The sequence below is a fragment of the Diabrotica undecimpunctata genome, chromosome 3 (assembly GCF_040954645.1).
Source record: "Diabrotica undecimpunctata isolate CICGRU chromosome 3, icDiaUnde3, whole genome shotgun sequence".
NCBI lineage: Eukaryota > Metazoa > Arthropoda > Insecta > Coleoptera > Chrysomelidae > Diabrotica > Diabrotica undecimpunctata.
This window is the reverse complement of record NC_092805.1, coordinates 148,648,059-148,672,094: the sequence shown is the minus strand read 5'-3', so window position 1 is coordinate 148,672,094 and position 24,036 is coordinate 148,648,059. Positions and strand designations below refer to the sequence as shown.

Here is a 24,036-nt window from a genome sequence, read left to right as displayed (position 1 = left end):
TGTTTCTTTTTAACTGCCCAACATTAAGTTCCGTACGTCATAGCTGGTCTTATGGCTGTTTTATATAATTTTCCCTTTAGTTTCATTGGAATCTTTCTGTCACACAACACACCATTCACTTCCTTACACTTCATACATCTCCTCTAATTGTGCTGCATGCATCTCCATCTACTTCCACATTACTTAATACCGAGTACCTAACTACTTAAAATTATTACTTTTCGCGATCACTTTCCATCCAAAGATATCATTTAGTTTGTACTCGTAGTAACTCCATCTTTAAATAAACATTCCAAATACTATGTTTTTTTCCTACTAAGTTTTAAACCTCTTAACTCAAGGGCTTGTCTCCATTGTTTCAGTTTTTTTTTCTAAATCGCTTTCATGTGAAATTTATCACTCTTTGTCAGATCTAGTTGTTTCCAACTGTCCTAACCTAGTTGTTTCATACATGTCTAGCCATATCTAATGATGTTGCTAATTCCAGAACATCATCTCCAGCTTCATTTCTAGTTCCAAAGCCTAGTTCTCCATGTATTACATCACCTATTATGACTCTCTCTGATGGAATATCACTTAGTATGTCTCCTAATTGATAATAGAAAGCTTTTCATTCATTCTCACCCAGACCGATTTAAGAAATATACACACACAACATTCAAAACTTCTTTATCAAGTACAAATTTCACTACTTCGTTATGGAAAAAACAGGTAGTCCAAGATACCGATAAATGCAATTAAAAGCTTACACGTCAACAATAATATTAGATCCTACTGGAATACATGCATGGAAGATAAAAACAGTGAGAGATTGCTACTTGCTGTGTTTTTCCAATAATATAGGCATAATATAACAGAAAACATCATGCGAAATTTAAACAAAATATGACCAAGATGTGTATCTGAAAATACTGGAACGTTTTTATCCTTAAATTATTTAGAATAACACCATTTTTAATTTATTTACACCAACACTAAAACCCAGCTAAATTTCTAGTACAATTTATTTATTTATTACTTGACGATACAATATTTCAGACTGATCCTGAAATAAATAATAATAAAAAAGAAAATAAAAACGTTTATTGCCTTAATAATATGTGACATTTCAAATTTATATTTCATTTTTTCTTTCCGACGTCCCGCTCTTGCACCGCCTGCTTCTGATTGTTTTTCCTTCTGGGTCCTGATTTTCTATTGATGTGTTCCTGTCATCTTCTTCTGTAGGTACTTATTTTGGCATCGTACCTACTGCCCTGTTTGGTTGTTCTTCGGCAACCACCCGGCTAGACCCTGATCAGATGGTCGATCAGTTTATGGGTACTTCTGTACATCCTCTGGATCCTGTTTTTCTCGAGGATGTCCCTGGTCTTACGGAGTCTTCTTGTGGCCTGGTTGAAGAAGTAACTTGTTCGTTAGCCTTTCTTTGATGGTTGCATTTGTGATTCTGTCTTCCCATGTTGATCCATCTATTATTCGGTAACATGACATTTCTGTGGCTTCTAGTCTCCTCCAGTAGGTCTCCGCTATTGAACTCCATACTGGAACTGCATACAACATCACCGATCTAACGTAGGCCTGGTATAACTGAATCTTCTTGGCCTTCGATAGTGGGCTGGTCCTGAAAATATAAGGGAGTATTAGTTTTTTAGCTGCATTGGCTTTTACCTTAGTTTTTTGTGTATGCAACCGGAAGTTGAGTTTCCTATCGAGGTGGACTCCTAGATACTTGACTGAGTTTGTTGCCTGGATCCTGTTTCCTCCTACTGTGATTTCGTTTGCTGGTGGGTTCTTTTCCTGTGTAAATATGATAAACTGCGTCTTCTCCGCGTTGATTTTTATCTTCCATTTGTCCGTGTAGTCTGTGATTTTTCCTAAGTGGCTTTCCATATTCCTGATGATTCTTCTGTCGTCTTTTCCGGTTGCATACACTGCTGTATCATCCGCGTATAGGGCTGTTGAAGTTCTTGGGTCTGTTGGTAAATCTGAAACAAATATATTGTATAATATTGGTGATATGCTGCCTTGGGGCATCCCCTCCTGGATTTCTTGTATAGTTGACTTCTTTTGATCCGCTGAAACTTGAAAAGTTCTATTAGATAAATAAATATCGCATATATTGATTAGATAGTGAGGAAGCCCAGTTTTGTCCATTTTGTAGATTAGTGCCTTTTTCCAAACTGTGTCATACGCTTCTTCGATGTCAAGTATGGAGAGTCCTGTCCTTTGTTTCTTGTTGAATCTTATCTTCGTGTCGCTGATTATTCTTGCTAATTGAAGTTCACAATTCCTTCCTTTTCTGAATCCGAATTGTTCTTCTTGGATTATTCTTTTCCTTTCTGCATGCTTCATCAGTCTTTTGTAGATGATTTTTTTCCAGGATTTTTCCTATGGTTTCGAGTGATCCTGTAATCTAAATCGCTCTCTATATATAGTGTACGCCTATGGTTCTAGATTTTGGGATACCCTCTTCGATACAGGAACGTATGCACCTTATTACCGTTTACTTGGGATCTAGATCAGTCGATAGTAGGTTAGTTTAGGGCAGGTTATTCGTGACGTTAGGTCGTCAGCATCTTGGTTCGAAAATCATCTAAACTAGACATCGGTCGTAAGGCAAGGGGCATAACAATACTGTTCGCAATAATTCATTTTTGAGATCTATGAAATGAAAATGTACACACACAAAACAAAAACAATGACTTTTATTGTTTTATCGCACGTCTCTAGTGAAATTAAAAATTCTAGTTGGTATAGTAATCGTATAATGAAACAAATAGGCAAATAAAGGCATTTTAAGTACTTAGAATGTAATCTGGACAACAACCAAAAGTCAATAGAAGACCAAATTTAGACACAACAAATCAATTGATTAGACGACTTCAAGAAGGACTTTTCTGGTCTTAGTAAAAATATAGATAGTACCAAGCGAAAAATTATGATTCAGTAAAAATGCAGTTATGCAATACTTTATCTAAGCTAGAATTACTAAAAACTTTATATTTCTATGGTGGTGGATTGTAGCTAATTCAGGTGAAAGAAGTGAGATAAATCGCAAAAGGTGTATTATATAAAATTTAGAAATATATTAATCTTAAAACTATGTATATAAATTGACTGAATTAATGAAATCTAAATAAACTATTCTTACTTTCTCGGATGATAAACAAATAGAAAATATGGAATGAAATGAAACAACCGCGATGCACTTACTAAATTGCCTTTTACCACTCGATAAACCTCAGTATAAAAAATAATTATCTTCAATAACGTTGTTTTACAGTGGGTAATTCGTTAATACGCAATAAAAACGCAAGGGAGACAATTTCGGTCAAATTCAAAGTTTTTCAGTTTTTTTTATTTTTAGCCCTATTTTGATGATTTTTTTAGCATACTTTGTAAAAATTTATAAATTTTAATTTAGTATAGTGAATTTTTAATAAAATTTTGTATTTGACTTATTGTAGGGGTTAATCGAAAGGTGGTTTTTCCACTATTCGATGGAAATCGAAAGTTGAAACATCTTGTGGAATAACTCCGTTAGCGTATTTTTGTAAAAAAAATATGGATTGGTTCATTTTTAGGAGCGAAATGACTTTGTTACCCACAATTTACGACTTTTATTACAATTATCTTTTGTATTAATTTGTAATACGACGATGGGAGCTTTGGTGACTGATATCGAAGGAATGTCATATCGACATCCCAGAAGCACTCTATTTAAATAATGATTAAAAGCAACGACATGATCTTGGTTTTAATGAACAATGATAACAAAACATGAAAAAAAAACAACTTAAATGTAACCTAACCTAAGTACGCAAATAACAAAGAAAAACTACTAAAAAATACTTTGTATTGCCTACCCTAGCCTCTATAACTGCCTGTACACGTCGGCTCATGCTGTCTATGAGGATGCGAATATTATCTTGCTGGATGTTTTGCCATTCCTATTCTCGAGCCAAGCGAAGTTGGTTAATTGAGGCTGGTGCGACTTCGCCACCTCTAATATTTATACCAAGCATTTCCCAAATGTGCTCTATTGGGTTCAGATCTGGCGAACACGCTGGCCAGTTCATTTTATTAATACCAACTTCCTCTAAATATTGCATGGCACACATTGCAGAGTGGGGTCACACATTATCTTGCATTAATAGAAAATCATCGCCGATATATTGAGAAAAGGTTACTACTTGATTCGCTAAAATTTTCTCAATATACTGGTGTGCAATCAACGAACCCTCAATAAATACCTATTCAGTGTGAGCCTCTCGGGATATTCCTGCCCATACCATCACCGAATCCCCTCCATGGCTAACGCGGGAACTGAAAGCGCATTCCGCAAATCTCTCTCTCCAATTCGACGCCATACTCGTTCTCTCCCATCTGGTGAGTGAAGATAGTATCTCGACTCATCCGTAAAAATAACATTACTCCATTGTCCTAAATTCCAATGTAAATGTTCCCTGGAAAATTGTAGTCTAGCAGCCACCCTGTGCCGTGGAAGTAATTTGGACCCAGCTGCTGGTCTGCAACTTTGCAAACCAAATTCATGTAATCTTCGACGAATTGTAAATAAACTTACATTATTGCCTCGAACCTCTTGAAGCTGATTTCTTGTTTGCACTGATGTTAAATGACGATCCCGCAAAGCGTTGACTCATATAAAACGATCATCTAAGCGTAGTACTCTAGCCACATATTCATAATTCCGCCCATCTTCAACTAGAGCAACGGCTTTCGCACAATCTTCGACACTAAGAACCATGATTAATCATAGGTAAACAAACTGTAAGTGTCAATATGACATACTGATAACAGTCACCAAAGCCATATTGTCGTATTACAAAATAACTCACAAAATAATCATAATTTAAAAAGACCTAAATTGTGGGGGGCAAATTCATTTGGCTCTAAAAAATAAACCAAGGCATATTTTGACATAAAACAAAAAACAAAATGCTTAGGAGACATGGTTGCAATCTAAAAATAAGGTTTTACGATAATTCGCAAACGGAATTATTCCACAGGATGTTTCCAAGTTAGGATAATAAAACCACGTTTTAATTAACCCCGTACAATAAGTCAAATATAAAATTTTATCAAAAAACTGACTATACCAAATTAAAATTTATAAATTTATACACAGTGTGCTAAAAAAATCATCAAAATGGGCTAAAAATAAAAAAATTTAAATACTTTGAATTTGGCCAAAATTTTCTCCCTTGCGTTTTTTTTTTCATCTCCGTTGCATCTGAGTGTAATTATTTAGTCTCTAGTAATACATTTTGTAAAATAGTCATTTTAACTAATACACTTTGTCTTTGCAACAATTGTAAGACGTATTAATACTACTTTTATGCTACTATTTCTCATTATGGAAGGGAAGGTTGAAAGAAAAGGTTAGTAAAAATGCTTGTAGTTAAATAATGTAAGCGATTGGACAGGCATATGGACAAGTCCTTCATTGAGAACAGTACAAAATATACAGCACTTCGCCGAAATGATCGTCAAACTTGACCAATGCAGAAGGCATATTAAGCAGAACCCTACTTTATTGACTGTGGACTAGCATATGTTTTCTTTGTCCCAGCTCATTTGATATTAGACAAATATCGTCAAAAAATAAGTGTTTCTTATCCCTCGTGTCTTAAAACCGTCTTCTAAATGATAATAGTGAACATTTTTGATGACAATGGTTTTTGTCACACTACTTGATCTTAATTTATTAATTTATTGTTGCATTGGTTTGTATTGTACATGTTAATTTAAACCGTAATTTTTAAAAGTCTTATTCAAAATTTTTACTCTTCGTTACAGTAACAGAAAGGTAAACTGTTGTGTACTGTAACTCGAGCAAGCTACGTAGCCACGAACAAATTAGGAATCCTCAGTTCAAATTTCAATTAGACATACATATAATCGACATAGTATGAATATTATAATTCATTACTTACTTTAAAATATTAATAATTCTAGCTGCAGTGTTACCTAGTGAATTTTTTATGTTATGTAAGTGATATTGATTAAACCATATTTAAGCTTATTGGCATAGTTTACTAATATTTATAATAAAAGTGTATCGAAAACAGTGGCGGGGTGTGTGGTAGCAATACAGAGGGTTAGCTAATTGTGTTGTGTGTTGTTGAGCAGCACGAGGGGGGTGTTAACCCCACTGAGTCTATGACCAGGGCCCTCATTAGTGACGACTCTATTGCCCGACAAAGCGCCTTAGGCCCCGTCCAATTGGGGTACGTATCATTTTTCCACTTTAATCGACCTAAATGAATCACGATCACTTCAGATTTCTCTTTAAATACAGACCTGTAACACCATCCTTACTTTAACTTCATTTTTACCTTAACCATCCATATAAAACTGAAAATATTATGTTTTTATTACTTATTTTCTCGTTTAGTAACTTATTATGGCCACTGTACTATTGCTAGCAGTTTTTTACGTTAAGGAATTCGGATACCACTATTTGCCAAGTTAAATGTACTTCTTAAATGCGTTTCTTTAAAATGATTTTAAAAAATATGACACATTCGCGAGACATAGGCGTTACGTTTAATTTTGAAGGGGTGTAACACTTTCAATAATTTATTCATAAAAATGACAGTAATATGGAAAAAATCGTGGGTGCCTAATTACTTTATGGTATTTTCCCTATTTAAAAGTAAGTAGTTGTGAATCTGGAAGAGAGGGAGTTCCCAAATGACTGATATATGACTGTTTAAACTGTATCTATTCCTTTGGAATGTTAATATGTTATTTCTTTTTTTAAGTCAAGTATCTTTTTATTCCAAGTCCAATTTTTAGTCCACCAAATCTAAAATATAGATTTTGAATCCAATAAACTTGAAAAACTCCGGTTTTCAGATTTTGTGGATTCAACTTTGTAACAAGCAATGTCTGGATGTGAAAAATATCCAAATTCCTTTAAAAAATCTGCTAACTTGTTACCTTGGCCAAAGTTATAAGGGAATATTAAAGATTAATCATGTCATGTAATATAACTGTAAATATAAAAGTGTAACAATTCGAAAATTTAATTGAGGCATGAAAAATCTAAAAACCATATGTTAATAAATGCTATGGATTGTAATCTCTTGCGCAGATTAAGAAAGTAATTTAAAGATTCATAATACTACGGAACAAATGATTTTTTGTGTATTGAATTTTTTGTTGATTACTTTTAAAATGTTAAAAAAAAACAAACTTTTAATACATTAACGTAATAAAAAATATGTAAAAGCACAGTTTTGACATATTTTGTATCTTCTAGATAGTTTTACATAAATTAATGCTAAATAGATTCCAAAAAATGTAGCCACCTATCAGCGCCGCCACTATGCTGTCTTGGTGTCGCTTTTTCATGATTTTCCCGTCTTTGTGAAACCTTTCCCCCTGCTAGTCACTCACGACTTTAAAATTTTCCTTAAAAATTAACCCTGTATGTATCGGTCATAAACTATTTCAAGAACTGTGACACCGCATTTTCTAAAACATATTCAACATAATATCTACTAATATTCTGTAATTGGAGAATTTTCTATTGCCCAAAAATTCGTTTCCCAAGTGCCCGTCAAGTTTTCGCTTGTCTTATCAAAAGTTGAACTTTCTTCTAATCTCGATGATGCTGTAGCGTTTTTTTTTTGTTTGGCAAGACCCAATTTAATATATAGAGGTGTCTATGAAAATTTTTTCCTCTGGAAATTAACAGTTCAACGTTTTCTTTTTCTAGAACTAACGTGATTGTTACCAACCACTCGATTGTTATGTCGAATATAGGTTCGTCATCAGCTTGGCTGTTATGTAAACAGAAGAAATACGAATTTTCTAGTAAAAGCCCATCTTAAAATCACCACATGCGTCCCATGTACAACCATTAAAGTTAACACTTTGATATTTTCATACTTTTGCTTGTGCCGAATAGAAAATGGATTGGCTGCAAGCTTTTCCGTTACGAATTAAGGCTTCTGGCGTTTGGCTAGATTTTTCTTTCTCTATGACCAGGTTTAGGTCCACTAATAAGTCGCCTTGATAATTTTTAGATATTAACTGGCCATGAGAAAGCTGTAGGCGCGATGGGTACCGCGTTTGCTCACTCTGAACAACAAACGTAACCGTTAGACCACTTCAGTGCAGTGTTTGACGTTGTCTAAGCGCAATCAGAAGGAGTTTCTGCGTCATTTCGTGACCATCCAAGAAACGTGGAACCACTAATATTCACCAGAGACCAAGGAACAGTGAAAACAGTGGACTTCAGCTGGTGAACGTCCTTCGAAGACGAAGGCTGGCCCATCGGCCGGAAAGCTGATGGTTACCGTTTTCTGGGATTCACAAGCTGCGATCTTCATCGACTACCTGGAGGACAAAACGGTCTCAGGACTCTACCATGCCGAATTGCAGGAAAAACGATCCCATTTAGCGAAGAAAAAGAGCTACGAACTGCGGTCCCAGCCACGGTATTCTCAAAATTTGACCCCGTGCAACTTATTTTAGTTTTCAAACTTGAAAAAGTATTTTCGAGATGACGTATTTTTCATACGGATTAAAGAGGTTGGAGGATCGATGGGTAAAGTGTATTGAGCTAAAAGGAAACTATGTTGAGAAAGAAATCGCTGCTGTTCAGTCAGTTTCAGTTTTTCTGAATTTTTTCCCTTATTTGTTATTCCTTATCTCCTTACATTTTATCTATCTATACAGCCCTTGCTGTCCAATTTTGGACATAGGCCTCCTCTTCCTTCTTCCACGTCTCTCTATTGTAGGCAGTTTGTATCCACTTCTGGCCTGCGTGTTTCTTCAAGTCATCTGACCATCGCATTTGTGGCCTTCCTCTTTTTCGTTTGTAACTATATGGTCTCCAGTGTATAATCATCTTATTCCATCTGTCGTCTTTCTGTCTTATGATATGTCCAGCGAACTTCCACTTAAGTTTTGCTATCTGCGTTAATACATCCTACAAATGTAGGAACATCAGATCCATGAACGAAGACACTAAAATCCACGAACTAGAGGAAGAACTGACTTACATTTTATACTGTCTTTAAAATGATTTCTTTAAATAGATATGAAGTGCAAGATTTAATATTACAAATTTAGAGAACGGTTGATTATGGTAGGTACATTACATGGCGAAGACGAAGCATCCTCGTAAATGTTTTAACGACTTTTTAAAGTCACGAGGATGTGTTAATTCGTGTGTTATATTGATTTTTATACGAGCAATTAAAACATATGATTTTTGGCTTTTCCCTGCCTCATTTACGAATCTTGCTACACATTTTGCTTGAATTTTGATAATAATGTATATTTATTAAAGAAAGTTTTTATTACAAATCTGTTTATGAGATGTAATTTTCAACAGAGGGGGCTCAGTATTATTTGTATATAAATATATTTGCTTCTATAAAAATTTGAATAATACTATTGCCAAAATATACACACTGCAACCTCATGTGCTCGAGAAAAATCCTCAACGTTTGTGCAAAAAATCATTGGTAGCTGCTGTGAAGTTAATCTCAGATATTGTTAAATTATATGCTACAACCTTGTTTTGGGTACAATGGACATCGATATTTTAATTTAATTAAAATTAAGGAACCTTTAAAATCACTCATATATTCCATATATCCGGAACTGCGTTTATTAAGTTGTTTAAGATATTTTTGTACTGTAAGAGGCTTTATTAAGATCTCTCTTTTTTGAAATCTCAGCATATCTAAGGTTCACAATACATACGCTGTTTCCACCATGGTTTTTCATATCCTCTTTTATGTCATTTTGGTTATGCTTTGCAATACCATAGTGATTTGTTCCGGGTATAAAAAGATCGAAACCAGATTGGACAGATAAACTTTCTCATTTAGTCAGATATAGAAACCATAAGATGGTCGGTCTATGGATAGCTGTTATCAGTGCGGCGATTGATTGTTTTTACTACGTATTTCCGTATATTTTAGGAATCAAAAACTGGTAAAGATAGTGTTTTGTTTTAATAATAAATTTAGCAATCGAAACATTCTATAGACTAATTTGATAACTATAGCGTTAGGTATATATAATGGCGTGATGAATACTCTCTAGCGGCAGGTCCACATTGTTACCTTCGTAAGTCTGCTGGTCAGCATCTTTTTAGTCTTCTATTGACTATATCTTCTATGTTCAAGGTTCTAGGTTCAAGAAGTGGATGGAATAGGTTATTGCTGTGATTTTCTAGTTTGCCATGATGCTGGATGCTTCTGTCCTTTATTTATCTTTGACATAAGATACATCAGTCGTCGTGCAACGTGTGGTTTGCATCTACCAGGAAGCAACATTGCAAGCAAAAATCCCAAATGGTGCTTACATAAACTTAAATTCGTTTGTAATACAGTTTTAAGATTATACTGATAATTAGTTTTCTTTTGTCGATAACATATTCATTCCATGTAAGTTGACGTAAACTGTCTTGGTTGCACTTATTTTTATTGTCCTTTTATGGATCGATATTTGAAGGTTTTCTAGGTGGTCCTGTAGAATCTTTGAAGCGACTCCGGATCAATATGATATGCTAGTATTGCGGTATCAGCAGCAAAAGTTTCTAAAACTGTATGTCTGTTTGTTGGTAGATCTGTAGTGAATAGTACATAAAGAAGTGGTCCAAGGTTACTTCCTTGCGATACACTACCTTTTATATGGAAGTTTTTGAATGTTGGTTCATTGATTCATGCTATACGATACGAATTATCTATTAACCATGTAGGATTTTAGTAGTTCTATGTAAGTTATGGGCAGATATTTTTAGTTTTGAAGAACAGATCTGAATGCAAAACTCAGCCAGTTGCTAATATGAATGACTGATGTAGAGTACTTTTCCGTCCAACGCTAAGTCGACTTTTTCTTGGCTTAACATATATGTATTTGTTGGACAGTTGACTGCTTTTTTAGGAAACCAAACTTGTGTAGCATCCAGTCCTCCTTTCCATCCATCAGCATTGATTGGAATGCTGTAGGAATAAAGTGTCATTCATCATGATCATTATGTTTACCTTTCATAATTACCTGTTTTTCTCATATGTTATGCATATATCTTTATAGGTATATAATATCTAGTCTAACCATTTCTCAACATCTCTTCTTTGGTCATCCTCTGGTCTTCGTTGCAGGAACATGTATTCCTTGTTGTGTTTTTTTTCTGTTTGCCACTAATTATTCACTTCCATTATTCTCATTATGTGAATATTTGCAAGGCGTTATTAACCTTGCAATAATTTTTCAAACTTCACTTAAATTATCGATAATTCTTTATCGCAAAATGATTAGCGCTAGTCTGGTAATTTTATTGAGTGGTAAATTATTTAACAACAATTTACTTTTATCTTAAACAAACTTGGATCGGTAATGGGATATGTAAATGTGCATAATCAATTATTGTTTACACAGCATAAACGTTCTTGCCTTGAATTTACTTTCGTTCAAATTATTTATTAGATTGCTTTAGAATTTGATTTTAATAACTTACTTCCTACTTATAGAATAATTATTAGTCTTAAAAGTCATAAAGGAGCGGGTTATGAGTTCAAAGGGTTTTGTTGAATGTATCTTAAAAAGCCGGATCCAACTTAATATTTAGTATACCTGTCTTTACTTGCCATCTTTATTGAGATAATATTGACAAATAAATGCTTCGTCATTATGATTTTCTTAAAAACTTGTGAGCTGACAATTAAAATCTTCGTCAGTTTGACCTAAAAGTCTGATCAGACAATAAAACTCTTCGTCAGTATGCCTTTCTAAAAAGCTGATAAGCTGACACTTAAAACTCTTCGTCATCAGGATTTTCTAAAAAACTGATAAGCTTATATTATATTATACCCTTTTTATAATCTGTGGTCTACAGAAACCTCTCGCAAAATGCTCTAAAATATTTAGGTTATATAGGGGCGAAATATAATTAGAATAGAAAAAATATTAAATCTTCTTTTTTAACTACCGTCTCCTTTAAGAAGGTCTCATATCATTGCGGTTATATTTACCTTTGATACTGCTACTCTAAACAGATCAACGTACCATTCTCTCAAATTGTTTAGCCAGAAAATAGTCGTCTTCCTATATTTTTTTCTACCAGTATATTTCCCTATATAATGATCTGCGACAACACATATCTCTCTGCCCTCTCATGACATGACAAAGATACCGCAATGTCTTTGTTTCAATTGTATTCAAAACCTCTTCCTTTTTTATTCTCTTCAAAACGTCGTTGTTCGTAACATTATAAGTTTACATCCCAAAAGCTTCTATTCTGTTGCTAATATATTTTTTTATCTTCCATGTCTCCATTCCATACAATAAAACCGAAAACACGTAACACTTCAGTATTCGTACTTTGAATTGCCAGTTCAGATCATTGCTGCAAAGCATTTTTCTCATATTATTAAATGTTGATGGGGCTTTTCCTATTTTTGATTTGATTTTTTTTATAATCGTTGCTTTAGATTGCGTTCTGATTTCGGCCTTGAGTTCGTCCTTAACCCATAACCTCTCTTATTGTTTCTTTAATATGGTATTGAATTTCGTATTTTTCGCTATTATATTATCTTCGGTACTATCTACAGTTTTATCGATCAAAACCTGCAATTTTTTAACCGACTCTACGTATACTAACGTATCATCCGCGTATCTGATATTGATAGGTTCTTCGTTGACTTTAATTTTCCAATTGATGTTTCTTTTAGTGCTTTCTGAACTATCTCTTCTGGATATAGGTTAAAGAGCAACGGAAAAAGTATGAATCCCTGCCTTACCCATCGTTGTATTTCTTCTTTATCTGTCAGTTCATTACCAATCTTTACAAAACCAACTTGATTAAAATACTGGATATTATTTTAATGTCTTCCATATCCAGATTGTTATCTCAAAGTAATTGTTGGACGTGGTTGTCTGACTTTGTCGAATGCCTTGTTGCAATCAAGGAAACATACATGTAAAGGCTGGTTAACATCCATACATCTTTGTGCCAGTACATTAAATTTAAATAAGACCTCGCTTATACACATTGCATTTCTAAATAATAAAACACTAACACTTTATTGCTTTTCAAAAATATTTTTCCCTGTGCATATTGGCGAGTTTATTAATCGTTATTGGTTGTTGTGTAATTTTATTTTTGCACTTTTTGCTCAGAAGCCAATATTTCTTTACGATAGTATAAAAATCTCGCCTGATTGCGAATTCTGTTGGTTTTGTAGTTGTTGTATTGGTAATTTCAATTAGTATTTGCTTTCTCTTCAACGGCGCTACAGCTCAAGTCGGACCCTGGCCTCTTTCAGCATTCGCCCCCCAAGAATCCCTTTCCTCAGCTGTTCTCCCACTTCGTATATCCACCTTTTTCTTGATCTTCCCACTGGCCCACGCCACGTCTCACTATAGTTCCACTAAGAAGCGTTTATTGTTTTTTCTGTCGTGATCCAGGTTTCAGCGCCATATGTGGCTATTGGTCGTATGATGATTTTATATATTTTGAACTCTACTTCCCTATGGATGTCTTTGGATCCAGATACCTGCGACAGAGAGAAGTATGCTTTGTTAGCAAGTATTATCCTTTTCCGTATTTCCTTCTCCTCGCTGTCGTTCTTAGTTATCTGTTCGCCCAGGTATGTGAGCTGTTTTACAACTTCAATATTTGCCTCATCTTTTATCTAATTTTGTAAGGTTAGTTTTTTTTTACTTGTATTAGGGCTCTAGTTTTATCTACATGTTATGTAATTACTTTTGCGTTTTTTTTTTAAGTTCCACATAAAGTGTTGCAATGTCTCTCACGGTTCGGCCCATCAAATTTACATAATATGCGTACTTCGCAGTCTGTTTATACTTATTAAACAATATATGTTTTGGATTTACATTCAGATTCCGAGCCAGCCCACATCCCTTTCCCTTGTTATCTGAAAGGGATCTGTCAGTTGGTTTTGGACTCGAACTTTCGCATTTGTGTGACGCATGGTAGCTTGAACTAATTTTACTAATTTACTTGGTATAACAAATTTCCAATTAGTATTGCTGATTCTAAATCTTTAGTGTTGGTAATTTTAATTGTTATAAAACTTATCCTTGCATCTCCAAAATACTAATAACTAGAACAACCTGAAAATAAAAATTTTACTTTATAAAAAATCTTCGATTTTTACGGAAGAGCGTCTTAACAAAGATTTTAATTATTTCTACCTTGGAATATCAAACTATAGTATATTCAATGTCACTTATTATAGGCTGAAAAACACATAAGAACCAAGAGTTTTAGAATAATATTCTACTCCCAAATTTTTATTTGTATTTTTTAAAATTGCTTTCAGAATTATTATATTGACTAATGGTCTTGGAGAAAAGACATTTAATAAATTTCCTTGTATAATTTCGGTTTCATATCCTGTGGTGGTAATTTCATTTTCTGTTATAATTGATATGACTTTTGATGATGAATAATTATTACAAACAAGTTTATCTAAAATGTTAACACTTAAAGCTAAATAAAATACTTTGAAGATACATACAGCAGCTACCAATAACTTGCCATTGTAGGATATTTGTTGAACATATTATTACAATTCATTATACCGCTAGCCAAAAATAGCTTTGTTTTTCATCTTGCACATATTCTCTGCACTCATACATTCATAAACATTAGCACAAAATGATATCCTTGATGTAATAAACTCTATAACATACATACTTTTAATAGTTTCCCGGAAAAACAGTATGACTCGGAGGAATACTTCCCATGGTCAGTATTATTTTTTTTTTTATTTTAGCTAGTGTAATACTTTTTTTATATTAGCAAAAGTACTTTTAAGTTTATGTTTTTAATGCTGCCAAATTGTACTGTCGCATCTTATTTCCTTACCTACCGCTAAATTTTTGTGTACCTTTAATGTTTATAATTAAATTGCCGTCATGTGCTGAGAGAACTACAGATTTTAATCTAAATTCGGAAATAGGAACATTTTTATATCGATATTATATTTGTATATTTGTACAGCTTGCATTCTTTGTTGTTAAGTTTTTCATTTATATAAAGACAGATATTCAATTTTATTTTATGTATATAGCTTCGTCGCTGGAGTTATTTTGAGAGAAAGGATCCCGGCGTTCGAAAGAATGCTGTGGAGAGCGTGCAGAGGGAACGTCTTCTTGAGACAAGCTGAGATCGAGACTCCCCTAGAAGATCCAACAAGTGTAAGTATTCGATATTGATTTACACAACAACATTGTAATGTTATTTGTAACGCTACAAATTTATATATTAGACTAACTCCTATAATTTAATTTATCTGTATTTATATGGTCCCCTTCAATGCCTGGAAATTTATCGATGTCCTACGTCTCGCCTCGAATGTTCGAATTATTCTACGAACGTCTAGCTAGATTTGTGCTTTGCAGATCATCGAACGCCGGACTGATGTTCGATAGGCAAGGAGCTGGCGTAACAATATACTAAATAAATAAAATCCTTCACACAAGATATTCTGGTTACTACAATCTGAGCAGATAGATCAGTGTTCAGTTATTTTATAAAATTATTAAAAAGGGGTCATTTGAGCTATAATTTCATTCTTTACTGTTTCTATAGAGTCTAGCCTAGTTACAGTAATAATATCGCTTTTAAGCTACGGTTTGTTCGAATAGTGCGCAGCGCACGGCATACACGTAAAGCAGAATCTGTTGTACGCGACTCACTGCAGTTTTGGGTGAGTCGGTTTGTTAGATCTCGCGCTTAAAACAAGTTTAGAAATTAGTTTCACGTTTGTCTTCTAGGTTATACGTTTAGAAAACTGAATTTTCGCAAACTTAACGCAATAATTTTATTACTCCAGGAAGAGGAAGAAGAAGAAGAGTTGATAATGTCAAATCTAAATAAAAGAAATAAAAATGTAAACGAAATTTTTTAATGTCGTAATACAGAAGGTGCTTTTAAATTAACAGTCGAAAGAATATCGTTTCAAAATGAGGAAAAATTTCGAGAATATTTTAGTCTCTCCAGAGATTTATTTGGAACTGTCTTACAATTTATAAGTAATGATATTACTAAAAAACCCTACAACAGAAGACATCACTTAATTATAACAATAATAATAACTATATAAAAATTATAATTTCGATATAGACGTGTACGCTGTAAGCTCAGCTGAACGTTTGCGTCCAAATCAAATCGCAATTGATTCTAGCGCACACCGTCGACGTACACTGCTATCGCACTGCAGCCCGCGCAACTAAGCAGAACCTAGCAAACCGTTATCATAGAGAAGCATTCCTTCGATTTTGACGAACGTGCGCGGCGTTCGACTGACTGTGAGTTATGCGTCGCTCACTGTTCTAACAAACCATAGCTTTAGTGTGTTCATTAAACCGCACTATGCTCTGCTTTCACACTTCAGGTCTGTATGGATGAAACTGTTTCCTACGTACGATTGAGCATCATAACTGTTCTGAGAACCCTTGATTACTTTAATCCTGTTATCGATGGATAGTTTAAATTTTTTTTCCTATCATCTAACAGAATTTTCTAATTTTGGGATTTAGTTTTTCTCTCTTCTTTTTTATACGGTTTTTCCAACCCAGTCTCTTTTGAGAACCGTTTTGAGAATTGATAAAAGATGGAGGAAATATTTACATCAAAATTTGTTTGACATTATTCTGAGAATATTGCAACAACAGAAAATACCTAGGAAATGGAATGGAAGCGTTATAATACCCATAAGGAGGGAGATAAAGAACAATTTCGAAAGTATAGAGGCATATCGCTTATTAACACAGCGTATAAAGTTTTATCAATTATCTTGCTATCTTTCTTGCTTGAAGGCCAACAATAGATCAAATATTTACGATCCGACAAATATGAGAAAAAAACTGGGAATTCAACCGAAATGTACACCAAATTTTCTTAGATTTCCAACAAGCATATGATTCGATAAAAAGAAGTAGACTATGGCTAGCAATGCTAGAAATGGGAATACCAATAAAATTATGGAGCTAACTCAAATGTGCGTGACGGACTCATATGCACAGGTAAAGATAGTAAACAGAACATCGATGCCATTTATCATAACATCAGGGCTTCGACAAGGAGACCTCTTATCACCGTTGCTATTCAATTGAGCCTTAGAAGTCGCTTATTCTACAAGAGACGTGAGAGAGGGGTTTTCACAACTCGAGGAGGAGACATATAAAAGCTAACCGGATAAGATGGGCAGGTCATGTGGTAAAACAGAGGAAGACAGAGTCCTAAAGACAGTGTTTTTTGAGAGACCATCCCAGAAAAAGATGAAAGGATGATGTCGAAGTTGATTTATTTAGGAGTGGGGTAGAACAATGGGAAATGGAAGCGCAAGATCGTAAAAGATGGAGGGCTATAGTGGATGCGGCGATGACTCACCTCAAGTTATAAAGCCAGTCAGGAAGAACCCAGTCTTTTGTCTAAATGTGATCCCAGGTATTTAGAAGAATCTTAAACAGCTACATCTGTGTGTCAGGCATGCTCCTAATAAGTTCTTCATTCAAAGTCAGTCTTCCTGTGTAGCAGTTCGTCTGGGCTGCTGATTATTTAACTTGTGGCTACAATTCGTGCTACATGGGGCTCTTGAAAGAATGTCAGCACTTAAACGGATTTTTGCCTGACTGTGCCGGATGTCACAGTCATATTCTTATACTCGCTCTTGCCACTTGACCTTCTGAATTTTGGAATTATCGAAGCCACTTCAGAGCTGTATAATCGGTTCGTAGTATGAATTTTTGACCATACAAATATTTACCATGCCTAGATGTTATCTTCTGACAACGCAATACTTTCTTTGGTTTAGACTAGACTTTTTTGCTTGGAATTTGTCGGAATCTTCACCAAAAACCGAACTCACGCATTAAACAATTGTTCATAAATGTTTTATAGTCTCGAATATACGTAAAAAATCCAATGTCGTGGACAATAATACAACGTTCTCATGTCCAGTAGTTTCTTGATGTGTGTCTTATTTAGATTGCCATTAGTTTATTTATATTTGTCCTTTTATTATCCTCTCTCCTTATATCATTCTATCATTCTCTTTTGTACGTTAGCATTTGGCTCCTATTAATTCGAGTCATTTCGGTCAATAAAGACTCTCAGTAATATGTAGGTATTCTCTGTTTTATTGTATTTCACCCTCCTAATTTCTTCAAACAAGTCTGCTTACCGGAGTCGTTTGATCATTTGTGGAGGCATGTATTATTATAAATGATAGTCTCCTGAGTAACCAACGGCTCAATCTGCAAATCCGATATCAGATGGTAAAATGTTTTATCCACTCTATTCTTCTTTATGGTGCCGAAGCTTGGACTGGTAATGTTGACTTAATGAGAATGCTGAAAGCTTTCGAGATGCGGCTTTTTAGGAGAATTTTGAAAATACCATGGACCGAAATGGTGTTGCACAGAATGGGATGAGATAGAGAATTTGTGACCACCATTATAGGAGAAAGACAGCATATTTGGGGCGCGTACTTAGAAATTATAAGTACGAGTTGTTGCAGCTGATTAAGAAGGGTAAAATCGAAGGAAAAATGGGTTCTGGTAGACGACAAATATCCTGGCTAAAAACATTCGGGACTGAACCGGGTTAAACACAATTTGTAATGGTTACAATCAACCTTCATTAATGAAGATGTCACTATCTGTCTCGCTAGTTCCTTCTGTGATTTTTTTTTTTTTGATATCCCACTACAATTGACTGCGTATTCTCCAATGTCTATACCTTATTTTTGTGCATATTTATAATTTCTGTACGTTTTATTCCAAGTTTCAGCAAGAGCATTTCTACTTCTACAGTAGATAATACATTTTTGTCGTCTGATTTGTTTTCACGTTTTCCGTATGTGTTTCGAGACTGTATTTTGTGGCTAACTATTTTTATAAAAGATGAAGTACAAGTACAGTGCCCCAAAATCCACCCTGGTGTGTCAATGGAATTTTTGATCAAACTTTCCGTCCTCTAGATTAATTGTCTACCACCATTTATGAGATTCACCTATTCTGATTGGTTCTTCCGCCCTTCAAAATTATGTCTTCAGCTGTTGACAATTTTTGATCTACTCGTATATTCCTTATAGGATACTATCATCCCGGCCAGATGAACCCTAGCTTTTTAGAGCTGTGTTAGTCGTCTATTATCCTTTCTCATCTCTTTTATGATGAGACTCCGGACTTTGAACTGGTGTATTGTAATTTTTATTGTACTGGTGTATTGTGTGGTTTTTATTGTAACGAAGTTACAATAAAAAATGTACGTTATGCATACCAAGAATATTTTATATAAGATCGTATTATATCTTTGTGCAAGTGTTTATTAATTAGAGCTATATTAGATTTAATATATACCTGCAGCTACAGTTGAATTTAAGTCCGTAGCTAATATAATATATTTTTAGGGAGATCAAGTTTACAAATCGGTATTCATAATTTTCTTCCAAGGAGATCAGTTAAAGACGAGAGTAAAGAAAATCTGCGAAGGATTCAGAGCTACACTCTACCCTTGCCCAGAAGCTCCTGCCGATCGCAGAGAGATGGCTATGGGTGTCATGACAAGAATTGAAGATCTCAATACTGTGAGTATGGTTTTGCATATCTATAAAATTTATTGTTCTGACAAACAAAAATTTGTTTAACTAAATTATTAAATTAAATAACTACATTAACTATATAAATATTAAACGTCTGTCATTTATAACAAATATTGAAACTATTTTATTCCTATATACGTTGAAGCTGTGGATGGCTGAATAAACGTTGCACAGTATCGTGACAATTATAAAATTATTATATGTTTTTTTTATTGCAGGTTTTAGGTCAAACTCAAGACCATCGTCACAGAGTTCTTGTAGCAGCTGCTAAGAATATTAAAAATTGGTTCGTTAAAGTCAGGAAAATAAAGGCCATTTACCACACATTGAACTTATTTAATTTGGATGTTACTCAAAAATGTTTGATTGCAGAATGTTGGGTGCCAGTACTCGATTTGGAGAATATCCAACTGGCGTTAAGGCGTGGAACTGTAAGTATCTTATCACTAAAAGATAGAATTGAAAAGTAAAAATGTATTTGGTTTTTTTGTTTGTTTAATTACCTGTGGCGCATATGTCAACAATGTTTGTATTTGGTTCTTATCATTGTTACTGTCCTGCAAAATGGCTCTATGGTGAGAAATCCGTCAAGAAATAATGTGCAAACTGCATTTCCTTTTATGCCACACTTACGAGGGTGGATTGATATAAAACTAGCCTTTGATAGAAAAAAACAAGTTTTTTGGAATTAAATCGAATTATTTCTCAACATAGTCCCCTTTTAGCTCGATACACTTAGTAAGACGATGTTCCAATTTTTTTATCCCATCCGAATAGTACTTTTGCTCGAGCTCTTCAAAATAGGCGAAGTTTCAGCGACGACTTCATCATTTGTTGCGAAACGGCGTCATCCGAACCATTTTTTTAGGTTTGAAAGCAGGAAAAAATCGCTGGCGGCAAGACCTGGGGAATACGGTGGATGTTCAACCAATTCATAGCTCAATTCGTGTAATTTTGCCATGGCGACGGCCGATCGGTGAGCCGGTGCATTGTCTTGGTGAAAGAACACTTTTGCGTTCCAAACCGGGGCGTTTTTAATGCAATTCGGCATCGAATCGATCCAATAAGGCTGCGTAGTACTCACCATTGATTGTTTTTCCAAGTAGTCGATGTGGATGATGCCCTTCGCATTCCAGAAAACAGTCGCCATCACTTTGCCAGCCGAATGTGCACTCTTTGCCTTCTTCGGTGGTCTTCGACGCGTTTGCGCCACTGTTTCGACTGTTCTTTGGTTTCCGGTGTGTAATAATGCACCCAGGTTTCATCAACGGTGACAAATCGACGGAAAAAATCCTTCGGATCGCGCCGTATCATCGCCAAAAGCGTCTCCGAAGTGGTCACACGTTTTTGCATTTGATCGATCGTCAGCAAACGCGTCACCCATCGTGTGGATAGCTTTTTCATGTCCAAATGATGGTGAATGATGTGTACGCGTTCAGGAAATGTTTAGGACCTTTATTAACTCATGGAGCTTAATTCGACGATCTGCCATAATCATGTCATGGACTTTGTTGATCATTTCCGGCGTGGTGACTTCATTTGGCCTCCCGGGACGCTCATCTTTTCAAAATTTTACTGTTGCTAACGAAGGTGCAACCTCACCATAAACGTCGTCCAGGTCGGCTTTGATTTGCACATTCGTTTTACCCTTTTTGTGGTGGAACTTAATCACCGAACAATACTCGACTTTTTCCATTTCTCCGAAAACACAAAATTTGCTTGCTTCTGGCGGCTGTTATAATCGTTTTTAAAACTTAAAATTTTGAAAGACGTCATGTCATGGATGGCAAATGTCAACACCGAAACCAATTCGGTATCAAGTAGCGCCATCTATCAAAGGCTAGTTTAATATCAATCTATCCTCTTATATTGACACGTTTTATTAAATTTATTTGAACTGTCTATAAAAATTCGGCTGGTGTGTGTATATTTCGATACTCATTTTTTCCAACAGTCCTCTTACTCTTTCAGCTTTATAATAGCTTTAATAGGTAGGTATTAAATGTTTTTTAAATTTTTATTAGCCTTATTCAATCTAGTGTTTTGTTGACATGTTTTTCTTTACTTCTCTCTTTCTCAAATTAAGTATCCATTTTGGGAAGCTATCACTTTGTTTTATTTTTTATCATTGCTGTAATTTTCCAAACCGCTAATTGAATGTAATCTGTTAATATTGTGAATTCTTCTTGAAGGGAGATTTATTTTCCTTCTATGTTCAATTTAAAGCTATTTTAAGCAATACATTTTGTTACAACCATTTTAATACCATTAATTTCTGGTTTTTAAATACTTATTGATTCAAAATAAAAATGAAATGAAAATGTCGTTATTTAGTATGCAACCCATAATACATGAAAACAAATATAAAAATCAAATAATCACAATGATTACTTTTAAATATTAAATATGATTTCAGATTACGATTTCTAAAAGATATATTTATTTAAAAATACAAATTTTGTTCGTACTAATTATGCCACCGTAATAAGCTGCAACCATTTACACCACATGTTTATATATATATATATATATATATATATATATATATATATATATATATATATTATATGCTATTATTACTTTTTTAGGAACGAAGTGGCAGTTCAGTGCCTCCTATTTTAAATCGAATGGACACCGCCGAAGACCCGCCAACATATAATCATACGAACAAATTCACAAATGGTTTCCAAACTCTAATAGACGCTTACGGTATCGCTTCGTATAGAGAAATGAACCCAACGCCGTACACAATTATCACTTTCCCATTTTTGTTTGCTGTGATGTTTGGTGATTTGGGTCACGGTCTTCTAATGGCCGTCTTTGGTGCATGGATGGTATTCAAAGAAAAACCTCTGGCTGCGAAAAAGTCAGATAATGAGGTAAGCATGATAACTCTTAAAATTGTTGATTATTTCCAATATTGTATTTTCGAATTGCATATAAGTGTCCTATGTGTGATCCCATTTATTACATCATTTCTTTTTTTACAGATATGGAACATCTTCTTCGGCGGTCGTTATATAATTCTTCTTATGGGTTGCTTCTCGATGTATACGGGTTTCATCTACAACGATTGTTTCGCAAAATCATTGAACTTATTTGGAACCAGTTGGGAAATTCGAAATATATCGAAATATTTTGAACCGGGTCTATACGTTCTAGACCCTAAAACTACAGAGAACTATGCAGGAACACCTTATCCAATCGGAATGGATCCCGTTTGGCAGTTGGCCAAGAACAAAATTATTTTCCAGAATTCGTTTAAAATGAAGATTTCCATTATTTTGGGAATCCTACACATGTTGTTCGGTGTCGTAATGAGTCTTTTAAACAACATGTAAGTAAATGTCACTTTTATGCTAACAGTACTTATAGATTTATGATCATTTTGGTTAATTTCTTTTTATAAAATAAACACGGTTGATGAAAATCTATTTAACATCTGCTCTTTATTGCAAAATGTTTAAATATAAACCATAGTTCATGTAAAAAATGGATATTCTAGAAAATGTAGTAGATGTGTGTGCTGGTGGCTCTGTCATTTGAGGTACCCTTTAAACGTGTGCAAAATTGATCTTTCAGAAAAGTTTTCTGAAGTGGGCAGATATCTACAGATTCATTCCCAGAGACTAAATATTTCGAACACACAGTGTAGATAGATAGAGAGGGCTGAAAATTATTGGAAGTGGATATATATGAAATGGATAAGTTACCTTACTGCTGATATCCTCTATTAAATTACTACTCGTGTTGGTTTCCATCAGGTTGATGTCTAACTAGCACCATTCTATATCAGTGCACTATATAGTCCTCACAGAATCCTTAATTTGCTTCAATTGTACTCAAAAATATGAATATTAAAATTGCAAGCACGTGCAATTTCGTTCTTCGCAATATAACAGAAAAAAATTAAGAAGGGGAGTATGGAACAAATAATATCCCTAATAATTAACCAAAATGTGAGTCAAAACCCAACACATACACTGACAAAAGCGTTGTATTTACGGTGTATATGCTGTCCTACATATATCTAAATATAAAATACAGAAAACTTTTCTGGAAGTTTCATTTGGCACATGATTGTCGCTACCTCAAATGACAATAGTCATTTGCAATAATTGGGTTTTGCATCTAGAGTTTTTACATACCTGCTCATGTCTGATGATAGCATCTTGAAATCACTATAACATGCTGGTGTTTTGCTGACTGATTAGGCATTGTATTGTTACACTTCTTTCAAATAACTTTATTCAAAACCAACAATATTACAATACTTAATACAACTTTAACTGAACGACAACTATAAACTTCAAAATACCACTGAACTAAACATTTCAGGAATTTTCGTCAATGGACTTTTTCTATGTGGGACCAATCTTACGAATCTAGGTCTAGTGGACCTAGAATA

The 24,036-nt window shown here is 34.4% G+C and overlaps 1 protein-coding gene across 5 annotated transcripts in view; it reads left to right on the top strand.

The window, feature by feature from the left end:
* Vha100-1 (V-type ATPase subunit a family protein Vha100-1) overlaps positions 1-24,036 on the top strand; it is a 124,348-nt gene that overhangs the window by 89,649 nt on the left and 10,663 nt on the right. For 3 of the 5 annotated variants that reach the window (XM_072527101.1, XM_072527102.1, XM_072527104.1), the window contains exons 5-9: positions 15,090-15,216; positions 19,437-19,613; positions 19,847-20,059; positions 22,217-22,507; positions 22,619-22,965. In XM_072527101.1, coding sequence (XP_072383202.1) covers positions 15,090-15,216; positions 19,437-19,613; positions 19,847-20,059; positions 22,217-22,507; positions 22,619-22,965 — 1,155 coding nt within the window. Of the gene's footprint in view, positions 1-6,153; positions 6,252-14,722; positions 14,765-15,089; positions 15,217-19,436; positions 19,614-19,846; positions 20,060-22,216; positions 22,508-22,618; positions 22,966-24,036 lie in introns of all 5 variants that reach the window. The other 2 variants (XM_072527100.1, XM_072527103.1) reach the window with 2 other exon arrangements.